Here is a 25,039-nt window from a genome sequence, read left to right on the forward strand (position 1 = left end):
AGTGTCTGTGTTCTCTCTATCTCTCTCAGAAATAAAATCTTGAAGAATCCCAAACTTCACACAAGATTTGCTATAAAGAGTGTCCAAACAATACTAAAAATCTAGCCCTGAAAAACTAAACCAATGAATTAAGTTTCTTTAAAATCCAATCTGACCAACCATTTCTTTTAGAGACAGCAAAAATCTTGCCAAAACAAGGAAACTTGTCTCCTGAAGACCAGCTGGGAAGGATGCCATTTGAGCCTCTCTCAGAAGCTAGACTGAAAAGAGCTCCAAATGACTGCACAGATAACTTTGAAATTCTTCACTTTCAAGCAGGGCCATCCCAAATGAAGAGCGTTTGGTATGGAATACAACTCAACCCAACCTTACCTTGCTATTCCTTCCTCTACCTCCCCTGACTTTAGCAGTATTATCCACTTACACAGAAACCATAAATTACCCTTTCATTCCCATAATAGCAGTAGAAGAACCCAGGAATTAGATGCAAGTTGACCCCATTTATCAATTAAAAAGACTGCCACAGGCATTCAGATATGGTCAGTATTTCTGACAAATTCTGATGAAATAATCTCTAGAAAACTAGCTATGGAACTCAGTTGATTTGTTTTTTAAAAGCCTTTGTTCAAATATATCATACTAGATATCACACAGTACATGTTAAACACGTTCTGCTTCAGCTTACTAAAGCTGTTGTTAAGAAAAAGAATCTGTCAAATACACTCTATTTTTAAGTGCCAAGCCAAGTAACAAACAAAAAGGCGATTTGAGTTGGAAATGAAACTCTTGCCATCTGGGAAATTTCACTCAAACAAAAATCTTTCCCACTTATTTAATTGTAGTATGCTCTTTTATAGAACATAACAGAAGGTTAATGGATATTTTTTTATTTTTAGTGTTCTATATGAAACTATTGAAAGGGTCTATATTAAATTATTGCGCATTTTCAAAAATATATTAGTTGCTATTTTCTTAACAAACACCTCACAAACAGACCATGGCACAGCACAATAAGAACACCTGCTTTAAAGCCTCAGACTGTGAATATAATCAATAGCTCAGCACTGTAAAAGTACTATACCTGTCAAGAAAAAGGGGAAAAATTGTTTGGGGGCAATTGCCAGGACTGGGAGGAGCCAGCATAGAAATAAATAAATAATATACCTAGAATGCAAGTCATTTCATAAATATTAAAATCAAGGCAGAAAAAGGAAGAACATTTTCTCATAATTAAAGTAAGGGTGAGGCTCCTTGATGGCATGGTCCGTCACCTGGCTTTCTGCCATGGTGCTGCTGCAACTGCCAGCGTCCTGGGGTTGTGCCTGCCTCTGGCCACCTACCGGATGCGGCCCTTGTGGCTTTTACCCAGTCAACGACTCCCCCCTTTGGGCTTCAGAAATGGTGGGGGGAGGGGCCAGGGTTGCACCACCCCTGCAGAGCTCCTTCCTGCCTTAGAGGCTGCCCTTAGTAAGCAGGCTTAGTCTTCCGCTCTCCTCCCTGGCCAGGGGGGTTCTGAGACCTTTTTATACTCCCTCCCACAATGGAGGCTCTGCCCTGTTCTCCAGGTCCTCACCACCAGGATGAGGCGACATGGTCTTGCCCCAGCCCTGCCCCTGCCTTTTACTGAGGCTCATCACCTGGGCTGGCACTTTTGCCCCACCCAGGTGCTTGCTCTCATTGGGAAAGGCCTGCTCTGGGTCAGAGGCCGCTGTAGTTGGCTTGCTGCTGCTGGGACTCAGTCCTGTCTCTGAGAGAGGGCTTCTAGCTGCTGTGTCGGCTGCTGCTGCTACCACCAGCTGACCGCGTGTTGTGGCTATACTTGGCCAGTGGGGGTGGCTGTTTGCACTGCTGGGTGTCAGCACCCCTGCTCTGGCCATGGGCCTCGGCAGGCTGTCAGCTCCAGTGGCTGCAGGCCAGCCTTTCTGACTGCTGCACTGCCATGCTCTACTTCTGCCTTGGCCGCTGATCCGTTCCCAGCTGCAGACCCTCCTTGCACCGATCTGGTGATCCCTGGCATTGGCCTGGCCGTCATGCCACCTGGATGCCAGGTAGGTGCTGCTGGGAGCCTGGGTTGAGGGTGATGGCTGGCTACAGCTGGCAACATCCAGGTTATGCTGCCAGCCCTGGACTGGAAGAAATTAAAAATAAAGAGCAACTTCACACCAGCCATATTAATAATAATATTTGATTTATATACCATCCTTCAGGATGACTTAACACCCACTCAGAGTGGTTTACAACGTATGTTATTATTATCCTCACAACAAAAAACACCCTGTGAGGTGGGTGGGGCTGAGAGAGCTCCTAGAAGCTGTGACTGACCCACGGTCACCCAGCTGGGTTCAAGTGGAGGAGTGGGGAATAAAACCCGGCTCTCTAGATTAGAGTACCACACTCTTAACCATTACACCAAACTGGCCAGTACATACTGTTCATATGTACTTGCAAAGACATGCTCAGCAAGGGCATTATGCAGTCTTACATTAAAAGTTTAAGCATTTAAAAAATCAAAATGGAACCAAGGCACACTTTTTAGCTGACGCACATTATTAGTCTTTCTGGAAATAACTTAACAGTAGTTGTCAGTATGAAAGGTTTGGAATCATAAAAGAAGAATTACTAAGCGATCATCAACAGAGTTTTACCCTTCTAACTCTGTTTAGTTTTAAACTGTTGATCATCTCAGTGATTAAACTTTGGCCTCAAAGAATTTACGGCCATTACAAAACATGCAGCGATAGTAGCAGCAATTCTGAAGTCTGCTTTATGCTGGCATTTGCTCATGAACGGAATACTGTCAAAATCATTCCTGCAGTTAACACCCTGTCATTGGTTTGAGTAGCCATGGGTGATTAATTGCAAACATGTTGTTGTAATTAATTTGAAATCAAAGCATATTAAAAATGACTAATGAACATGACAGCAAGGCCATGTTCATTAAAAATTTAAGCTGCAGGTGGTTTGTTGCTCCCAGTTGCCAAAGCGCACAGGGAAAGGAATGCTTGACTTAACACAGATTAATTACCATTGACTATATGATTTGGGCCTGTAGTACAAAGCCCAGTATGTAAAATATTTAAACTTTGCACCTTCCACCATAAATATTCTATAGGTAAATCAAGCTTTCAAGAAACTGAATTTCCCAGCAAATGTGTAGTATGGCTAGCAATTATGTGTAATCCTAGGCATCACATACAAGTTTATAGCAGTTTACTCTCCCACCATTAACATGAATTTAATTATGGAGCCCACAATTTTTGTACACTTTGCTTGCAATAATAGCAGCAGGCAGAGTTTAAAAAACCCAGGGCCAGTCAAAATAACACAAAACAGTGTGCAAGCTTTCAAATTCTCCAGAGTTCTTCATCGGGCTGCATGTTTTTAAAGGAAATGGGAAGCAGATATTTCAGGACCTCATCTTAAGGCTTATTTTGAATAGATAAAATGATGCTGAGTGGAGCAGATATCAGGATGAACCACTGACTTCCTGAGAAAGAAGAATGGGATGCCCCAACAGGAATAAAAAAGCCAGTAGCCATTCAAATGTGCTATTATGATGACATGCCATACCCCTGGCCAATGTTAATGAAAATTATGAGTCCCCCTTAGTGTCTTTTCTACATTAATGTTCAATTTACTAATGTGTATTTCTGGTCCTGCAATTCAACTGGAATTTGCTGAACCATCTTTGGAGGCTAAGGATTGAATAGAAAACTTTCTCTTAGATTAAAAATCTTCCATTCTCCAGAAGGGGGTTATTCATATCAGCTTGGTAATGATGGTTTCCAAAGTACACGGGCAAAATTGGTTGATGATAAATGACAGAAACTGGGTTTTTCTTTTGAGTTTTTTAAGCAAATGAAATACATCTCTGTGTATAAATTGATTAAATCCAGCATGCTAGGTCTTGATAAATGGAGCTTGGAGAGTGTGCTCCTTGTACTACTTAGATTTTCCAATTCAAAAGACTCCATCTGCTTATTGTAATCGGCTAACAGTTCCTAAATATCAAAGTTTATTTTCCAAAATATCATTAAATAAATTACCAAATTATAATTAAACATGTTGCCATTAGAAGAATTATTGGGTAGGTCTGCAGGGATTCCGTTCTCTGAGCGGTTATGTGAATGTAAAACTGGAAAAGTTGATTCTATTTGGCATTTTCTCATCGATGGTTACAACTACAGTACTACTGAATGGCCTACATTCAAAAATGGATCCCAGCTTCAGAGCTGGAAACTGTAGCTATAGTTAGTTGTAGATTTTCCAGGCTGTAAACCGTTTGCCAACACTGATCCTCATGTGACTCTTGCAGAGATAAAAAAAATTTCTGTGGCATTTAAGTAATTATATTTTATAATGTAAATATTACCATATATTTTGTATTTAATGGGTTTTGTATGCTCATGACTAATTAGTCTATGAGCATTAATAAATTAATGGAAATGAAAAGTGCCTATTAATGGAAATGAAAAGTGCCAAGAACACACAAGTTCCTTGAAAGGCCAAGAACAGAGGGGAATTAACAAAACTGATGAAGCACTAAGTAAAGAGTCAATGGAAATAAAATCTGAAAATATTTGAGTCCAGGAACATAATAAATTCCACTTAGGGACCATTTTGACCAAGTTACACTGATGAATACTGAAAGGATCCTGTCATCTGTGATGGCCATACTTATGCACTGGATCCTTGCCCAACTTGGCTGCTAAAATTATGTAAAGACCACATAACTGAGCCCTTGATGTCTATCATAAATCAATCACTAACTCAAGGTGCTTTTCCTTGGCCACTCAAGGAAGCAGCTACATGCCTGCTACTTAAAAAACCATTGCTAGACAAAAATGATGTGACCAATTATCATCCAGTTTCTAATCTGCCCTTTCTAGGTAAAGTGATAACTCACGGATAACTCACGGATAACTCTGGTGCTCTGGACCAGATCTAGTGACTTTAGTGGATTATCTTCATTTGAATTTAGACAAAGGCCTTGCTTCTTTGTTCTCCTCCTAGATCTTTACAAAATCAAAATCAATATGATAAATGGCTGGATCATTCTAATAGACAATACAATAGAGTATAGATTTCAGAAAATGAAAACGAGCAAAAAAAATTGATACAAAGTGGACACAATGCTGAAACAAAACATAAGCAATCTAATATGCACAGAAACTACTCAACAGGAACACACAGATAATAGTAGCATAGTCTACAGTCTCTATCTCTTTATCAAAGCATCTCACTGAACCATTTCCTTACAGCACAAACTAATTATCTGTGTAAAAAAAAAGCCACCTGAATAATTTGGTTTTGCCGTTTGCTGAACATCAGGAGAATGGGAGCTTTCCTGACTTTTTCAGGCAGGCCAGTCCACAAGGTGCAGGCCACCACGGAAAATACACATTTTCAGACAGTTGTTGATTTCACCCATTTGCAGAGTGGAACCTGCAGAAGATCCCGTTCAGATGAGCGAAGCTGCCACGGCAGAGCATACTGAGAAAGACAGCCCCATAGATATGAGAAAGGTGGACTATACATAAGAACAGCAATAATAAAGGCCAACAAGATTTTCAGGGTATAAGCTTTAGAGAGTTAAAACTTCCTTCATCAGAGCTTTGACTCTCAACTTTTACCATGTTGGTTTTTAAGATGGACTCGAATCTTGCTGTTCTATTGCAGACTGACACAGCTACCCAAATGAAATTTGGTAATATTATCTACAAATGGTGGGCAAGAAATCCTGTAAGCACAGCCTTGTCCCAGGTCATTTTCCTCCAGTTGAAGAATTCTTCTCTTTGTCAGATAAATTCAGGTATTTGCAAAACAGACAGGTTACAGGTAACCATGCTGATCCAAAGTAAAATGTATAAACAAAAGCCTCAGGCTTAGTTGTTGCCGGGAAGTACTTCTAGAAACTTGCTAAGATTCCCATAAGGATAATTAAAAGTTGAAAATATTGATTTCCTGTCACTTGTGTTGTACAACTCTTGAAGTGACAGGTTCTCCTAGTACAGTCATGTTCAGTGTTCAGCAGAGTGCAGCTGGAGTTCCAGTAGAGGTGAAAATAACAAATGGGTTCTGATTATCACCATCCCTGCCATTAGGATGTTGTGGGTTGTTTTATACCTCACACTCAGTTTCTATTAAGATAGTCTCAGGTCAGTAACTGTGTTGGTCTTCAGTAGATGAGCAAGGTTTGAGTCTAGTAGCACCTTAAAGACTTGAACCTTCCTTAATTTCTGTTATCTCTGTTTGGGTCCAGAGAGAGATCTTCTGAATTCGTGTTGGTTCATATTCAATCCTCAGAGTTAACATTTGCTTTGGAAATTAGAGTTGCAAAGAACTGGCAAACAAAATTCTAAGGCTGACACAACACTGGTAAACAATATAAAGTAGCACCACACATACCGCCTGAAAAATGCAAGTCTACCCAAAGGTTATATACTCAAGATCAGTTACTCTTTTTACAGATCTACTGATTCCAGAATCAAGAGGGGGGTATATATGCCTATAGGAAATCTAACCTGAATGATGGCTATTTCACACCAGTCCAGATGTACTTACAGCTGAACACAGCAACAAATCTAAAGTCCATGTGTGTTCTTCTACCATGATTAGAACATAACTTAACATCCCTAACAGATTTGTTTCTTCTGTAAGTAGATGTCCTTTGTCAGGTAATGGTTTTGAGGAGGAAGCAGTTGCAGCATAGCATTCTGTTTGCATAGAGAGCTAACAATGCAAACAGAAGTTGCAAGTACACAAAAATATAAACCCAATAGCAAGCTAAACAAACACACAAGCTAAAAAAAACCCCAAAATTAAAAGCCCATAAACATTTAAAACATTTAAAAACAAACACACAAATTAAAACCACAGTGACACCTGCCAATGCAGTTTAGCATCCATCAAATGCCCTCTAAAAACTGCCCACAGCCATTCTGTTAGGCCATTCCAGGGGACATATCACCAGGAAAACCCATGACCTAGCTGTTACTGTACAGAGAATCCTAAGACGACTGCTTACTTCCATATGAACTTCCCATCTCACTAGTAACCATTAGAGCCTGGCTTTGGGTGCCCATCTGAGGCTATATGGGTAGTAATTCGAGAAAGGGCCTTTTTGTTTGTGGAAGCAAAACTTTAGAACTCCCTCCCAACCCTAAGCATTGTGCCTCCACCCTGAGAGCCAGGTAGCTGGAACCCCCAGACGTTTGCCCCAGAGTTCAGGTCTAATTGCACCACTACTACTTTTGATGTGATTGGGTACAGAGCAGAAGAAAGAAGAAAGGAAAGAGTTATACTAGCCCATCTGGATAGTTCAGACATTTAAATTCACTGTGTAAATACAAAACCCATGTGTGTTGCAGCACACTGATCACAAAGAAGATCCCATTTTATTTTATCTATGTATGTAAACATACATGATTTCCTATTCGAGCAAAGAATACCGTTTGGTACCCAAACATCTATTGAACAGAGAGTGAAAACTTCAAATTGTTGCATGAAGCTATAGCCAATTGGATATAGCTGTATGGGCTACAGCCAATTCCAAAATCATAAAACCCAATTATTTGAGCTTTGTTTCCCAAGCTGCTAAAAACATCTGTGTCATTTTGATTTTTTAAAGTGATGCTGTTAAATCAGATGTTGAGTTTACATTTTCAATATCTGACAATAGCTTTGAGGGCTAGAGGCTCATGAAAACTGCAGCTCATACTCTCTCGGGTGCTCTCGTCGTCATCTCTCCTGCATGTTTCAACAATGAATTTTTCTTTCTGAAATTCTCATGAGGGTCCTGCCAGTGCTATTGCACATTTGGGTCAATGGCATGTATGATTACCCAGCAGAGAAGTCTTTCCCATTTTAGAATAAACTGCACTTCCATCCAGCCTGGAGTGTTCTGCTTACATCACTCCCCTAATTAGAAGTTTGTGTGGTTTCATACCATGTTGGCATTAAGGGATTTTAACGAGCACAGCCTTTTCTAGCTTATCGTATACTTTAGAGACTGCACCAGCACTTGATTTAATTTGCCTCTTAAAATATTTGCATCATTCCTGTAAAATATTCAAGAGACAAATAATAATAAACAAAGGTCCAGATTTTTTTTTAAGTCTGCAAAAACTTACAAGTCAGTTCTGTAGTAGGGTAAGATGGCCACGCCTATATTGTTGGGACCATTTGAGATCCACTGTTTGCCTTAGCACGATTTTGAAACAATAGAGATAACACCTCTTTGCTCCAACCCTCACAACTTCACTGCCATCCACCCATCATGTTACCTGACTGCAACACTGCCATGCATATAATGTACCAGTGGTAACATTAATAACAATGTTATAGAAACCATGTAATTCCCATTGTGACATGCAAAATGTGCAAGGGCCAGAAGGAACTCACAGCGCTTCCTTCAGCACAGGCCTTTATATCCCTGTCATCAAGAGGGCAGCAACTACAGTCAGAGGCTGGCTTCCTCAAACTCTGGTTCAAATTGCCTGATGGCTTAAACTCGACCAGCATCAGATGGCTTTTTTGGAGGAGAAAAAGCCAGGGAAAGATGGAGAAAGGAGAGCTGCCATTCTAGTCACAACAGGCAAGAAACAACCATAGTCCAATGGTTAAGAGACCAACAAGACTGTAGACCACCCCACCGCCCCCCGGAAAGAATTAGAGTCATGCTATATCCATGTGTTGCACCTCTCAGACAAAATGGTGATTATGCATGCTAAGAAGGAGGGGCAGAGGCTTCTTAATTATCAGGAGGGGGGTGTCAGGAGCAAAGGGGAGTTGATCTCTGTAGTATGGAGATCAGAACTCCAGATCTTATCTAGAGGTTGGTAGATCTTATCTAGAGGTTAGTAGGTGGGGCCAACGGCCGAGATTAAAAAGGCAGTTCAAAAATAAATTATGTAAAACATATATTTATTATATACAAATTAGCAGTAAAAGTATCAGAGTTTACCTGAAATATAAACAAGTGCTGTCTGTATTTATATTGCTAGGATTACCTAACACTGTATTTCTTCTCATTTATGTTCTCTTGATGAACTCACTAGCTATAATATTATGATCAATCTCCCAAAAGATCCATTTATATCCGTCTAGAATAACCATGTGACTGAGCCTGGCTTGCACTGTGCTTGATCCCAGAAAAGTCTTTATCCTACAAAGGCACGAGCGTGACAATTCTGATATACACAAATGAAAATCAACCAATGAGTGGAATTTGAAACTGGCTCTCCCCTTTCACACGCAAACTGCTAGATGCTACTAATTGTATTGTGTATAGCTCTAGTCCAATACTACATTCTCTGCAAAAGGAAGAAATGGTTAAGCAAAAGTTTCCTAGATTGGAACAAAACAGATCTCTGAAGTATAATCTGTTTCACTGAATGCAGCCTTGAAATTAGATATTCACATGGGAAGAATAGCCTCCAGTTAACTATGGCCTCCATCCTACACACGCATAGTTGGGGAGTAAGTCCCACTGAATTCATTGGGGCTTACTTCCAAGTAAACATACAGAGGATGACTTTTTTTTCCTTTCAAGCTAGTAACACACCACAACTGACTAACAGCTGAGTCTAGTTAGATAAGTTAGTACAAAAAACGGGGGGTGGGGTGGGGGTGTTAACTTAGAAACATAATTACACAATTGATTTAAGGGGAAATATTTGGGTTTTTTTTTCATTGAATACAGCCTCCTAGATTCTTGTATAAAAAAATACATTCATTTATTTATAACAGTTTGATGTACTGATTTAGAGCGGCAGGACTCTAATCTGGAGAACCAGGTTTGATTCCCCACTCCTCTGCTTGGCCAAGGTCATCCAGCTGGCTCTCCCAGAGCTCTCTCAGCCCCACCCACCTTACAGGGTGATTGTTATTATTATTATCCCCTCACAGTACTTTGAATTTACAAAATCTGAAATACTGTCATCAGCACGGTTGCCACCCTACAGGTGAGGCCTGGAGATCTTCTGGGATTATAACTGATCTCCAGATTGCATATATCTGTTCCCCTGGGTGCTCTATGGCATTATACCCAACTTAGGTCCCTCCCCTCCTCAAACTATATTGTTCCAGGCTTCACCCTCCAATCTCCAAAAATTTCCCAACCTGGAATTGGCACCAGAGCAAGCCTTTCAAAAATGTGTGCAATTTGGACCCAAATCCATACCCTTTGGCACAGCATATGAGCAGTCTTACGTTTATCATTTTTCTCAAAAGATTCAGGAATGTTGGTTGTTGGGGGTTTTCCGGGCTGTATTGCCGTGGTCTTGGCATTGTAGTTCCTGACGTTTCACCAGCAGCTGTGGCTGGCATCTTCAGAGGTGTAGCACCAAAAGACAGAGATCTCACTGAGAGATCTCTGTCTTTTGGTGCTACACCTCTGAAGATGCCAGCCACAGCTGCTGGTGAAACGTCAGGAACTACAATGCCAAGACCACGGCAATACAGCCCGGAAAACCCCCAACAACCATCGTTCTCCGGCCGTGAAAGCCTTCGACAATACATTCAGGAATGTGTTTATTCCCTCTTGATATATCAAGATGCAAGATAAATTCGTAAAAATCTGTTCTCTATTATTTCAAACTCTTCTTCACTCTCAAATACAGCTTTCACCCCACGCTTACACACATACACAAAGGCTTTCAGTTTGGTCAAGCAAAGTGAGAAAGCTTTCTGCTGCATGAAAATATGCCTACCTATGTAAACACATGCACAAACAACAGCTTTTTTGGAACATAATTCATATTGTGCAACAGGCACAATGCATTGTATCCCAGGAGAGAAGAGCCACAACTTTGGGAATATTTTTAACTTTCATCCTGTTTACTCTTCATATCCTTGAAGTGATCACTTACAGCCCAATACCATTTGCGCTTTTACAGTTATAAAAAAAAATCTGTTGATTTTTGTTAAACAATGTACAAATAGCAAGTAAAAACTGCCTTGGTTAGGTATACATCCAGGTACTCTCTATTGGGCAATTCTATGCATCAGTAGGAATAATCAACACACTATATACAGTCATTGCGTTTGGCTTGCGTGGGGTGGGATTGCAGGGAGATTTGCTGTACTCACCATCAGCGCCTGTTTTCCTGGCCTAGGCCACTGCTACCTTTAGTTCTCCCCACCGCGCCGCACCTCTCTGGTTCCTCGTAAACTTCCCCTGCCCATCCTTTCACTGACTATCTTATCACTCCCCCCAACCCATTCACTGAGTGTTAGGTTCTCTGCAGGCCATGGTCACCTCCTCCACCACCAGTGGCATCAGCCTCACTACTACCAGGGCTGACTGAGTGTATCTCATTGATGCAGCAGCTGCTGGAGGAGCTGGTGCTACTGGCATCCTTGGCATCTTCCTCACTATCGTCATTCCCATCAGCAGCCCCAAAAGCCTGTCCATTCTTTCCTTAGGCAGCAGCAGCTCCAACATGGTCAGTGGGAGCAATGGAAATGAAGCTTTGTCCTCGGACACCTCCTCAGGTCCCTGAGCAGCCACCCAACTTCACATTGAACTTCATTCCTGAACAGCAGCGGCAAATGAGTAGAGTAGAGTGCAGTTATGTATTTGGGAGGGGGGGTGTTAAATCCCTCAATATTTCTCCCCAGGTTTTCAGATTTTTCCACATATCTGGGGGCCACCCCACATTTGCAGAAGCATCTGGTCCATACTGAAGCGGTCCCAGTTCTCGGACTTAAGCATCCACATGTGTTAAGGGCAAGGCTATTATAGAATTAAATATATCATGAATACAGGCAACAAGAATCAAAACTGAACACAGTTTCTGAGCATAATCTTAATTATCATCACTAAGTGCCTTGAACCAAGGAGCTGTATAATTTTTTTGAAAACGATCCCAGGGTCCACTGGTTTATAATCCAAATAAACGTAAGGAAAGGAAAGGGAAGACAGAAGCACAGGGACACAGTGCTTTGCAACTGCACCTTAATTTCCTAAGGCCAGAAGCAGCAGTAAAGTATGTCCTGGTATTAAATTTGTTTATTCCAGAATAAAGAATATGAACATTCTTGGGGAGAGGCTGTAGCTAACAGCAAAGCACATACACAAGGTTAGTGTTCAGTTACAGAATTTCAGGAAGAGAGGTTAAGGAAAGTCTTCCAGCTCGAGATCCTGGAGAACAGCTGCCAATCAGAGCAGATAATGCTGAGCTAGATGGACCAATGAACTGACCCAATTTTGTTCATTCAAAATAGAAAACTGGCTTCAGTCTTTCATGGTGCAGGGTGTAAAAGTGCAAAACCAAAGAAGAAATAAAATGAGAAGAAATACAAACCAAAATAAAGTATTTGCCATTAGAAAAATTTTATGAAAATATTCTAAAGTGAGTTGTAGAATTATAAAATGTTCGCAGTGGGGAAGAACTTGTTTAATTTTTTTTTTTTTTGTCTTTTGTAGGTTAAAAGAGAATACAAACATTCGGGGCTTTTTTTCAGGGGGAACGCAGGGGAATGTTCGGGAACCTCTTGAAAATGGTCACATGGCTGGTGGCCCCGCCCCCTGATCTCCAGACAGAGGGGAGTTTAGATTGACTGTGTGGAGGGCAATCTAGACTCCCCTCTGTCTGGAGATCAGGGGGTGGGGCCACCAGCCATGTGACCATTTTCTCCGAGGGCAACCCACTGAGTTCCACCACCTCCTTTCCCAGAAAAAAAGCCCTGCAAATATTTAACAAATACATGATGCTTTGTCAGTGTAACATGTACAGCATATAAACCTAGTGAATCTGTGAAACCTCATAAACATGCAGAAGATACAAAATTCGTCAAATCAAGTTTATGAAGTCAAAGAAGCTACAGTTTAAAAGTTACTAACACAGTGCATTCTTACAAGGAAGCAGAAAATAGGAAAGCCACAAATGCCCAATTTGGGGGCATTTAAAAATAAAAGTGCTCATGATTTGCTTGCAAGATGAACAATGGAATCCTTGGCAGAGTTACACCCTTCTAAACCCATTGAGTTCAATGGGTTTGGAATGGTATACTTCTGTTTAGGGCTACACTCTAAAGCGTGAAGATGCTACTGTAATTAAACTACAAAAAAACTAAACTGTTATGTGAACAACATACAAATAGCTCATAGCTTGATAATTTCTGAAAATATCTTCAAAGTGTTCACCTTATAATACTGCTAGTCTTGTGGAGACATGTCATTCCTCATGCAGCTAGAATGTAACCCAAGGTGCAGGATAATGATAGAATTCTAATTTTCTATAATTTAAATATGCAGCATATTGTGCTGCTAACATTTAAATTATGCTAAAAGCTGAGCTAGTGGCAGCAGGAAAAGAGATAAGCATTACGTTATTTCTAAGCCTTTGTTCCATTTTACTCTATAATTTTGTAGAGAAAAATGCATTTCTTAAACATAAATACCCAAATTCTCACAGCTGACTACTCAAAATTTAAGCCTGAGCCATGCAATTAAGCCCTTGTTTCCATAATTCCAGCTACAATGTAAAGCTTACTCACTAGAAAGGCAGTCCCATTGAATTCAGGAGAACTTACATGCAAGTAAACAGTTTTAGGATTGGCTTGCTCCATCAGGAGTTAATGAGATTCAAATTAAGCATCATTGGGGATTTATCTATCCACCCATATTTGCATGTTTTTTGCCAAAACTACTGTTTAAAACAGCAGCAATTCGTAATAGAACAATTCATAGCGGAGCATTTGATGAACTAAGCAAATAGTTTAATTCTTAGTACAGTTCAATTTAATTCATATTATCAGAGGCACATACTTTACAGAGAGATTATAGTTACAGCAGTACTACCAGAAGGTACCGACTGCAGTGATGCTACATAAAATGATTTTAACTAGTTTAGCTAAAGTAGCAGAGCATTCATCCTGTCCTGCGCGAGTCCATCTTTCACTGCCCAGCTCTTGTTTCAAAGAGGGCTGTGTATCAAGTATATTGCCACTACAAATACAAAAAAGAATAAAAGATAAATAATTTTCAAAGCCCTCTAAGCTATCACTTACCCATTTTAAGTACCCTGTCACATACACACCCATCTATTATGATTGGATGAGTGAGTTTTAGCATCACTTCAGCATGGAAACAGTGATCTTGAAAAATCTACATCCAGGGAGAATCCTGGGCACACACAGCAAGGCAGGTCAGGTAAGTAGAGTTCAAAGCACTGACCTGGGGTGGGGTGGGGGGCTCAGACATAACTGTTGCTAAGATACCAAATGCAAATAAAGGTAATCAGACCATTACATTTGAAGGAAAGATTAAGCAGTCTCTTTTCTTACCAGTTGGCTTATTCACTCCAAGGAATCCAGCTTTCCCCAGAGATTTGAACACTTGATGTGCTGGAAACTGGCCCTCTTTTTCCCATTGGTCCACAAATGGGTTAATTTCTTTGTCAATAATCTGTATTTGGAATAATAAAAAAGGTGGAAGTTTAAAAGGCTGTTTTGTGGAACAACAGGTGCTCACCTATATCAAATCTGATATGGGTGTTGGGTCTCTAATTTTAAAAAAATGTATAAAGTTCAATCCTTTTTATCTTCAACAGACCTAAATCCACTTTAAATAAAAGCAATATGAAACTATTACGAAACATTTTAGCTTAAACTGTTTGAGGATTAGGCCTCTCATCACAAACTGAGCATACAACAATTTTTAAAAGCTTGATTCTTTAGATTTCAGGAGATTTCCCCTCTTACTTTTTCTAAGGCATTTAATACATATATACGTGTTCATCAGAGTGGGTTTTTTTTCCTGATTTGGGAAAAGATGGCAGAAGGGACTGAAGGGGGGGAAATCTGTCAAACAGAAAAAGGCACACTCTGTTAGTTAAAACAGGAGTCCCCAACCTTTTTTAGTCTGCAGTCACATTTAGTATTCTGACACTGTATTCTGTGGAGAGCGTAGCCACAAAATAGCCTCAAAATTGCTGCCACAAGAGGCACAACCAGACACAAAATGGCTGCACCAGCTTACTTTCAGTCACAAAGTGAAGAGCCTAGTGCTGTGGAAGCAGCTTCTGCCAAAGTAATGCTTTTTTTAAATCTGCAAAGCCAATCAAATCTCCCATGACCAATCAGAAGCCATGCTTGGCAAAAGCCCCACTTGGCCCCAGCCCCTTTCTATAAATACTTGGCGGACACCAGGAAAGGTGCTAGAAGGCATGATGGTGAACACGGGCACTACATTGGGGAGCCCTGGCCTAAGAAATGCCTAACCAAAGGATGGCCTTGTGAAAGACATGGGTAGAGATGGGGCAAAACACCTGGCTAGCTTATTCAAGGATCAACCCAGAGAAGAGGAAGTAAATATTAACCACCTCTTATAGACATGTATCTCACAAAATCACACAGGTCAGTTTTGGGGTTACGTCTTAGAATTATATACAAGAATGACCATAGGAAGAAAATGAACCATTTTGTCAAAGCTCAAAACCAACTTTTAATCTAATTCCAATATCCTCTAGCAGTAGGGTTCCCAGTTGCCTGCCAGTGGCAGGCAAACCTCCAACAATCACCAGCAGCGGGCAACCCGGGAAAGTGCGCACCAGGCACACTCCCAGTGAGGAGCGATGACATCACTTCCTCAAGTGACATCATGGCACCAGCCATGGGTGTGCTCCCGTGCTTTGCTGGGGCCAATTTTGGCCCCAAATGGCCTGAATTACTCAGATGTGATGATGTCACTTTCTGGAAGTGGTATCATCATGCCTTGTCTGGAATCAACTCTGAGGAATCAATTCCCAGTAAGTCCTCCCACCCACCACCACCACTGGGAGGATACAGAGACCTGGGAATCCTATCTAACAGGTTGTTTTCTTGCAGAATTCCTTCTGCTGACCAGCCCCTTTGCATATTAACTTCAGTATGTGCTGGAACTACCAAATCCTCCACTTTTGATCCAGTTAAAAGTATCCTATTGTCTTTCATCAAATGTACTTTCAATCAGGGCAGGAAAAGGAAAGCATTCACTTTTCTTCATACCAGTATCTACAAGATCAGCTATAATAATTTCTTCAGCAAACAGTATCTCCAGCTAAAATCAACTTTGACAGATTTTTTGCACTTGAAAAACTCTAAATTAAACATTCTGTAAGCCTTTTCCGAAATTTGGGAAGCTTCTAGATCCAGATTAGCTAATCATTGGAATATATTATAGTGATATGGATACATCCTGCAAGTCCACAAGGAATTCTCACCCTACCCCTCAAAATCTAGGATTCTCTAACCTCTCAGAGGCTTGAGCAGAATGATCTCCTCTTGCCCCCTTTTTCTTAAGAAACTCTTGGTGGTAGTGGAGAGTTCCCTCAAGTCATAGTGGACTTATGGTGACCCTGGTAGGGTTTTCACGGCAAGAGACTAATAGAGGTGGTTTGCCATTGCCTGCCTCTGGAACCTGCTCTTTGCTCTCTGGAACCTGCTCTGGAACCTGTCTCCAATCCAATTACTAACCAAGGCCTCTTAGCTTCTGTCAATATTCCATCTCTTCTGGAGCATTTTCAGTCCTCACTGGGCAATTTTTAATGGGGAGGGGGTACATTCTGATCAATTTACAATGTCATATTTTTCTGGGGAGTTCCATAACTAAGCAGAGCTCTCTCTTTTCTGCCCTCATCACCCAAATGGGAGCTGCCAGTTTACTATTAGATTGGGTAATAAGATGCATTGCTGTGACCTTAATGGTCCAGGCTAGCCTGATCTCATCAGATCTTGGAAGCTAATCAGGGTTGATCCTGCTTACTACTTGAATGGGAGACCTCCAAGGACACTATGCAAAGGCAGGCAATGGCAAACTCTCTCTGTTTTATCTCTTCCCTTGAAAACTCTATGGGTTTGCCATAAGTTGTCTGTGACTTCAGGGCATTTTCCTACACAATATAAACCCAGCAAATATAAACCAGACCCTTCTGTTTCTGTCCCTACCAATTAGAATAGTGGCCTCTAATCCAAGGGTTGCATAACCTCAACTGCTGGGTTATAAGCCCCTATAAAATGGCCATTTCCACCCTGCTTTTTGGAAGGACCTGCTGCTAGCACATATGCAGAAAAAGGGTGCTTTGCCTCCTTTCTCTGCACACACTCCAAGAGGAGTAAAAAGGCATTGAAGTGATTGGTAGAGAGTAGAGATGGGCACAAATCGGGGAAAAAAATGAACTATATGATTTGTGGTTCATCAAATTTCATGAACCACAAAATTTCATGAACCTGCCCCGGTTCATGAACCGGTTCGTTTGGTTCATGAAAATGTCACATCCAGGTCAGAATATCGTCACTTCCAGGCCAGCAGAAGGCCACTTCTGGGTCAGCAGAAGGTCTGCAGGAAGTCCATCCCCTGTTGCCTAGGAAACTGATTTATCAGCACCAGACTGCCTGCAGTGACAAACCAAATGAACTAGCCTAAAGTTCGTGGCGGTTTGTCAGAAATGGGATCTGACAAACTGCTGATTCGTGAACCATGAATCAGCCTGGTTTGTTATAAATTTTGGTTCATATTTTGGTTGTGCCCATCTCTAGTAGAGAGGGTTCCTTGTCAGAACAAGCAGTTTCAGAGACCCTGGCTCCTCATCTTCCGGTCACATGAAGCAACATCCTCATAGATGTTCACAGTTCAGTTAATAACAACAACAACAACATTCGATTTATATACCGTCCTTCAGGACAACTTAATGCTACACTCAGAGCAGTTTACAAAGTGTGTTGTTATTATTATCCCCACAACAATCACCCTGAGAGGTGGGTGGGGCTGAGAGAGCTCTATGACTGACCCAAGGTCACAAACCTGGCTTCAAGTGGAAGAGTAGGGAATCAAATCCAGTTCTCCAGATTAGGGTCCTGAATATTCCTGAAATGAAGCAGAGTCCAGAAGGTAGTAGCAACTGGATGTCCCCATACTCCATTTTATGTCTGCTTGCTTGTAAGAATAGTTTCCATCCAGGAACCCACTGGAAATTTGTGGACCTAAGATAAGTACTCAGATAGAAGAAGCAGTAAGTCCAAAAAAAGAAAGAACTGGCCTGGGAGTAGGGTTGCTAACTCCAGGCTGGGAAGCTCCTGGAGATTTGGGGGACTAGAACCTGGGGAGGGACCTCTGTGGAGTATAATGCCATAGACTTCACCCTCCAAAGAAGTTATTTTCTCTAGGGGAAACGTTCTTCATAGTCTGGAGATTAGTCATAATTCTAGGAGGTCTCCAGGTCGTACCTGGAGTTTAGCAACTCTTATTGGGAAAGAAATCTTATATGGGGCCTAGGAAGAGGACAAACTGTGTGCTGTTGTTGGAATGAAATAAAAAGTAAGTAGAAAATAAGTTGAAAACTCACTCTATTAAAATGGGTGGCCAAATTTGTGGACTAGAGGTCTCCAATATTGGTCAATTCTTGCAAGCCACTGTGATCAGCATATTCCACTTTAGTGAAAGATTTTGAATATTGCACTACAACATAACATTCACCAGTCCAATCAATTGTAAATACTGAAGCTAGATTTGGGGAACTAATGAGACAGTTCCAGGGATGTTAGCACAATCATTTAAGAGATTATTCTGCTTTCATACTGTACTCTCAAACTCAAATTAACAAGCAACATATATGTCTTTAACTTCAAGCACCTGGCAGTTTCTTTCAATACAGATGTTATTAGGCTATAGAAGCTAATAGCATCACAAAAGAGAGGAGCATTCCTTCAAAATAATATAACCTAAGGGATACAAAAGCCAAATGTTTGATCATGATGTTACTTTTGAAAAGCAGTAGGTGCCAATTTGTCCTGAAAACTTCCATGACTATAAATGATTTTGCTTTGCAACATAAAAGCAAAATCCTAGAAGGATAACAGACACACATGAAACCATTGCAACAAAAATTTAGATGTGTGCTGCTGTTTATAATTTTTTCCTCTTTACCAAGAAAATAAATTTTTCTACAGCAACAAGTATACAAACCTGGATGTTAAACACAGCTATATTCCCTTGCCTGATGGTGGTAAAACCATGTGGAGCTTCCATGGAGACAGTGAGTTACTGCAGGTTCTTAGGTAGGTAAGTTTACTGTTTATTGTTTGTGGCCAAAGGCCATTACAATCCATACACATAGAACACATAAAACACTCTAACATATAAACGTATTTCTTAGGAAACATTCATATTTCTCAGCTGGGTGGCAAAACTCCTCACATCAAGCAGAATCAATCAATACCCCTTTGGTTTGTTTCTCCAATACGACATTCTGCAAAATGATCAAACAGGATTCTTACAATGCAATTCTATGCAGAGATACTTCATTCTAAGTTCAGTGAAATGAATGAGCTTAGACTGGAGTAATTTGGTGTAGAATTGCACTTTTAATATTTTTGCAGAGTTTTTACCTAGCAATCCCAACAAATAAATATATTACACTCCCACTTGCAGGCTTTCACTATGAACGTACACAGCACCAATAGCCAAAAGTATTGAGTTGTCTATGAAGTAGGAGAATGCTACCAATAGCTAGAGTTTAACCGGTCTCATTTGATGGCAACAAGCAAAAGGGTCCACTAAGTTCAAAGTTGATATGAAGGCCTGTAATATGCATCAAAGCCCTGCAGATCAGATATCCATCCAACCTTCAGGAAATGCATTATATTCGAACTGCAGTGTGTCTGGACTACAAATCGTAGATAGCCTGGTCTGCAAAAAATGTTTTGCATTTGTTTACTTTTTGGTTGCTTACCTAGAGTTGAGTACTATGAGACAACTTCTGATAAGATAAAATATTTTTAAGATAGAAGAATCACTTTACTTTTCATGAGACATGATTGTACTATAGGGTATGATGTAAAATGACCAAATTCTGAAAATCATTTTGTTTTCTATTTTGTTTAAGGACAGGGCATCTTGCAGTGTTTCCGTATCTTCCCTAGTCTCAAGAAATACTCCATAAACATTTCTACACACAAGTATAAACATTTCTACACACAAGGATACACCAATATTACAGAAAAACAAGCAGACCCATCTTTCATGCCTTCCCGCCACACACAAGGGCACCTAGATCAAGATATGATAGAATTATTTGCTCTAAGGATTACATTTTAAAAGATACTTTAATGGCAGATAGTTTTACCTGAAGAACACAAAATATGTCAGCATTGCAGGGATCCCCAACGTGGTGCCCATGGGCACCATGGTGCTTACCAACACCTTCCCTGGTACCCCTAAGAGCTTTTAGAGAATGCATGGGGCCTGATGGGACTTTTGCCCAGCAAGGCTTCTGACTGGCCACTCAAGATTTGATTGCCTGTGCAGATTTTTGAGAACGTTGCTTTGGTAGCAACTGACACCACAGCACAAGGATCGTCACTGTGTGACTGAAGCTAAGCTGTGGCAGCCATTTTGTGGCTACGCTCATTACACAGTGACAGAATTCCAAAGGTACCCACAGGTTCAAAAGGTTGGGGACCCCTGGGTTAGAGTGTTGGTCTAGGATCTGGAAAACTCAGGTATGAATCCCTGCTCTTCCATGGAAGTTCACTGGGTGGCCTTGAGTCTAGGGGGCCTTGAGAGTACCTCACTGGATTATTGTTGTGAGGATAAAATGGATGAGGTGAGGATGATATTGTAAGCTGCTTTGAGTCCACACTGTGAACAAAAGCAGAGTATAAATAAAAATATTTCACCTGCTTCCAGAATAAATTATATATTGCCTTTATTTGTAGAATGAAAAGCTGCCATGTTTAATATCTAATTTTGGATGCACATTTTGGATAGTGGTTAAAATGATAAGAATGTTGAGTATTAATTACTTAAATCTCTGTTACAGTTATGTAAAAGAATCTTAATTAAATTCCCTTTACATTATATAAAAAGGGTAATCATCTATGAACATTATAAAAAGCACATTCTGAAAAGTCCTGAAGAGACTAGTCACTGATGAGAGAGGTCAGTTTTTAAACTGCAACTGAAGTAAGAATTTTAAACACCAGAACATTTTTTTACAACAAGTACAGATGTTTATCTGTAATTAGACACTATTAACTATACAGGGTATTTATGCCAGTGAATCAAATCTTAAATTTATTTTCAGCAGTAACCTGGCATGCAAAATATTGTTTGCAGGGGTGCTCTTGCACATTTGGGGAAATCTAATTAAAGAATTCCTCAAGTGCTATTCATACCTGAGAATACTGCTTGAGCGCTTGTAAGAGTCAAAGGGAGCTAGTGAAAATAAAAGATTTTGTACCAGTGAGAGACATAATTGCATTCTGGGATCCAATAAATATAGCACATTTGAGTTACGATATCCATTATGTTCAAGCATTACCTATAACTTCAGCAAGAAAAAAAGCAATAATAAAGATAATTAAAGATAACCTTGTGACAAAAGAATTAACGTCTGCATTTTAATTAATGATAGTGAAGATAACAGGAACAGCAGAAAAAGTGAGCAGAACAAATCACAAGATTGGAGTTAACTACTTTTTCTGCTGATGAAAAAGGAAGCTGATGTCCCCTTTGACCAGCAAAATAAGGATTGTGCCGGGCATCAAGAGGTCTCCATGGGTAAAAGCCATGTGTGACAGGCTGTCATAAGTAGGGGAACTGGCAACACTGAATGAAAAAGCTAGATAGATTCAACCTACAGGTTGTATCCTTTGGGGGGGGTGGAAATGGCATTTTAACATAATAAATACAGTACCTATGCTCTGCCCTGCCCTGTCCTGGATGGCTCAAGCTATCCTGATCTTGTAAGATCTCAGAAACTAAGCAGGATCAGTCTTGGTTAGTACTTGGATGGGAAACTGCCAAGGAAGTCCAGGACTGCTAAGCAGAGGCAGACAATTGCAAAACCACCTATGAATGTCTCTTGCCTTGAAAACCTGGGCAGACGTTGCCATAAATCAGCTGTGACTTAACAGTACTTTACACACACATTCTGTGCCATGCATTTGGTCCATGATGGAGTGCTGAAGTCTGCTGTTTTCACGCAAAACAGAAAGATTCACTATATAAACGTCTCATATTTTAATAATTGTTCTAAAATTCCATATTTTTATCTCAAAAATCTACCTGGTAATCAGCAGGAGAAGTTACACTATGCGACTAGACTTCAATGCACTGTAGGTATGTCCAAAGGACTGCAAGTAACCAGCTCTCACTTCTGCCTTTTCTACCAAATGACATCATAATGACACAAAAAGGCAAGCTGTTTTCTCATGGGAGGTTTGACAACGTATGACCAAAGAACAGCTGGTCAGTTAACAATATCAGACCTGGCCAATGAACCAGCATGTCAACTGTTTCCCTTCCCCCACATCCTCTTTCATCCACGGACACATTGGAGTGAAAACACCCTTGCCACACACAGCCTCCACTACCAATAAGCTTTTTGCTTGAAATCCTTACATATCCTTCAGGCAAGCAGACCCTCTCTCTCCCAAGAAAGAGAACATCTCAGGGCCAGACTGTGTGATAGCATCCATGGGTCCAGCCTGTGGACACTGCAGCCATTTTAAAGCATAAATGAGCCAATTTTAAAATGCCTGCAGCATGATTGGATAAAGCATTCTTGTCCTACCCTGTGTCTTTTCAAGTGCTGAACTGGTTGTACTTCCTACCCCATGGCTGTTTTGGCACTTGAAAAGGCATGGAAGGGGAACAAGAACACCTCATCCTGCAGCATTTTAAAATCATCTCATAATGTGATGGCAGTGTCTATGTCAGACCCATGTATGCTGTCCTGGCCCTAAAGCCACAGCAAACACTGGCATGTATCACACCACTTCACAGAATAGAACTATACTGCTTTTCCCTCCTGCTGTAGCTCCTATTGTCCACATGAAATTTTGTTCTTGGGGATCAACAGACAATCAGGTATAACATAGCAGCAAAGTGGGTTTCTGCTGTGGGAGGGGGAAATGAACAGAAATCTCCACCACGACCCCTAACCAGAAAGGCTGTTCCACTGCAGAAACTGCATGCTTCCATATATGTCAACTAGCTTGATACCTGTGCTTTGCTACGGTATTTAACTACTTTAAATCAAGTTATAATGCTTATGGGTATGTAACATTTTTTCTGTTGTTTTTTTTTGACTTGGCAACCTAGTGAACTTTTAGGAGAAGACTGGGAGGTGCATTTTACCTTGGGACACATTTAATGACTCCCAATAGCAACTGCAGACTGTTTAGAATGTTGGGGGTAAGGACCAATCAGGCCGCATACGCAAATGACCTCTGTGTTCTGACTGTCTCGGGCGAGGGGGGTGAAGTGTGGAATGTTGTGAGCCCCAATCAGCCCACATATGCAAATGACCTTGAAAGGCTGGCCCAATCAGGGAAGAGTGACCAAGCTGGCAGTGGGTAGGGGAGCAAGCAGATAGAAGCCTGCCTGCAACACAGGGAAGCTGTATCCCTTTGGGGAAACACATTTTAGCCCCTTACGGGGAGAATTTCTTAAAATCCCTTCTTAGTGGGTGTTTACATCATGAAGGAAAGTTCTCCCCAAATTTCATGTTTCTAGGTCCAGGGGTTTGGGCTGGGTGTTGATGAGTCAGTCAGGACACTTGTCTTTATATATATAGCTGTGTCTGGTCTTGCTTCTTTACTTCTTGGGGAATCTCAAATACTGTTTTATTTGACTTAGGGAAGCTCGTATCACAGCACAAATCTCTGATTTTAACCACCTGACCATTTCAGACTACTATCTATTGCCTACTATTAGTTAGGAACCCAGTCATATTCCCATTAACTAGGATATCTGCCCTGCACACAAATCTAACATTCGTAGCACCAGTCAAGGTATTCTGCTTCTCATTTTGTCATTTTGCGAGGCCAAAGGCAACCAGATAAAAGGAACATAAGAAATATGACAAAGGTTTCACCCAACAGCTAATGAACTTCCTGTGCCGCCTAAAGGAAGATACTAAAAAAGAGGCCAAAAAAGTATTTTTCATGGCAAGACAAGAGTTTAGCTAAAAGGATTACTTGAAGTTCAGGCATCTGTTCTCTGACCTCCACTTGGCACAATTAAATTTTTTACATTATTACATTCCTATCAGCTAGCACAAATCTATTACCTACAGTTCTCTGGTGGGGTTTTTTGGTAGGGGGGCTACATTGTCTAATCAAATCTGACTTTAGTAAAGTTATCACCTGCCTGGTTACTTAGAAAGCAAGGCAAAGCAAGTCTATTCAGCAGTAAGTTCAATTTTATTCATCAGGGTTTACTGTGAGGAAAGTGTTCTTTAGACCACAAACTTAGTCACTGCAAACAAAAAGGTCTGTATGGAAACCAAGTTAATCCAAAATTTATCCAATCATATAATTCGTATTAAAATTAATGCCCTAAAGCCAGACTTGAAATAAAACTACAGGTACATTATCACCTTTCCATGTGTCTGCTTAGGTGTTTATAGCCATCATACTGGGGGATAGCTGTTTGCAATGAGGAAAAATCATTTGAGATTATTTGGAACACAGTCTTACGTCAGAAGAAAAAGCAGAAGATATTCATTCCTTGCATTTCTCTCCAGTGGGAAACCACTGCAGTTTACAGCATTCTCCCCTCCTCCATTTTATCATCACAACAGCCCTGTAAGGTAGGTTAGGATCAGAGAGAGTGACTAGTCCAAGGTTACCCGACAAGCTTCCATGGCAGCATGAGGATTTGAACCTGGATACGGTAACCACTACACAATCCTGACTGTGTACTGCTTTCATAACCAGGCAAGGAAAGGTCAGATTTCCAATAGTTACATTAAACCTATCCAGTTCAGAAACGTTACACTGCTGGGCTATCATGGGTCAGTGTTACATGCTCTTATTTCCTTCTGTGCCTGAGCACCAACAGTCATTGTGGGTCCCAGCCTCAGATCAAGTATTCTGTTTTAACTCACAGTCACCGACGCATGCAGCAGCCCTTCATGCCACATGGTAAAATGATATACAAGATCTCAAAAGCCATGTTCATTGGTCGCCCCATCAGGCCAAGACCATCAAAATTTGGATTTGGAGTTAAGCTGTGAGCACTTTGCGAGTTTTTTTGCTGACAAGATCC

General features: G+C 40.7%; 1 protein-coding gene across 1 annotated transcript in view; it reads right to left on the bottom strand.

The window, feature by feature from the left end:
- The window catches only part of LOC129337545 (probable acyl-CoA dehydrogenase 6), a 61,990-nt gene that overhangs the window by 31,442 nt on the left and 5,509 nt on the right, over positions 1–25,039 (bottom strand). Inside the window, exon 2 of the mRNA XM_054991331.1 lies at positions 14,293–14,413. Within this exon, the coding sequence (XP_054847306.1) occupies positions 14,293–14,413 (121 nt within the window). The remainder of the gene's footprint in view (positions 1–14,292; positions 14,414–25,039) is intronic.

The sequence above is a fragment of the Eublepharis macularius genome, chromosome 11, assembly GCF_028583425.1.
Source record: "Eublepharis macularius isolate TG4126 chromosome 11, MPM_Emac_v1.0, whole genome shotgun sequence".
Classification (NCBI taxonomy): Eukaryota; Metazoa; Chordata; class Lepidosauria; order Squamata; family Eublepharidae; genus Eublepharis; species Eublepharis macularius.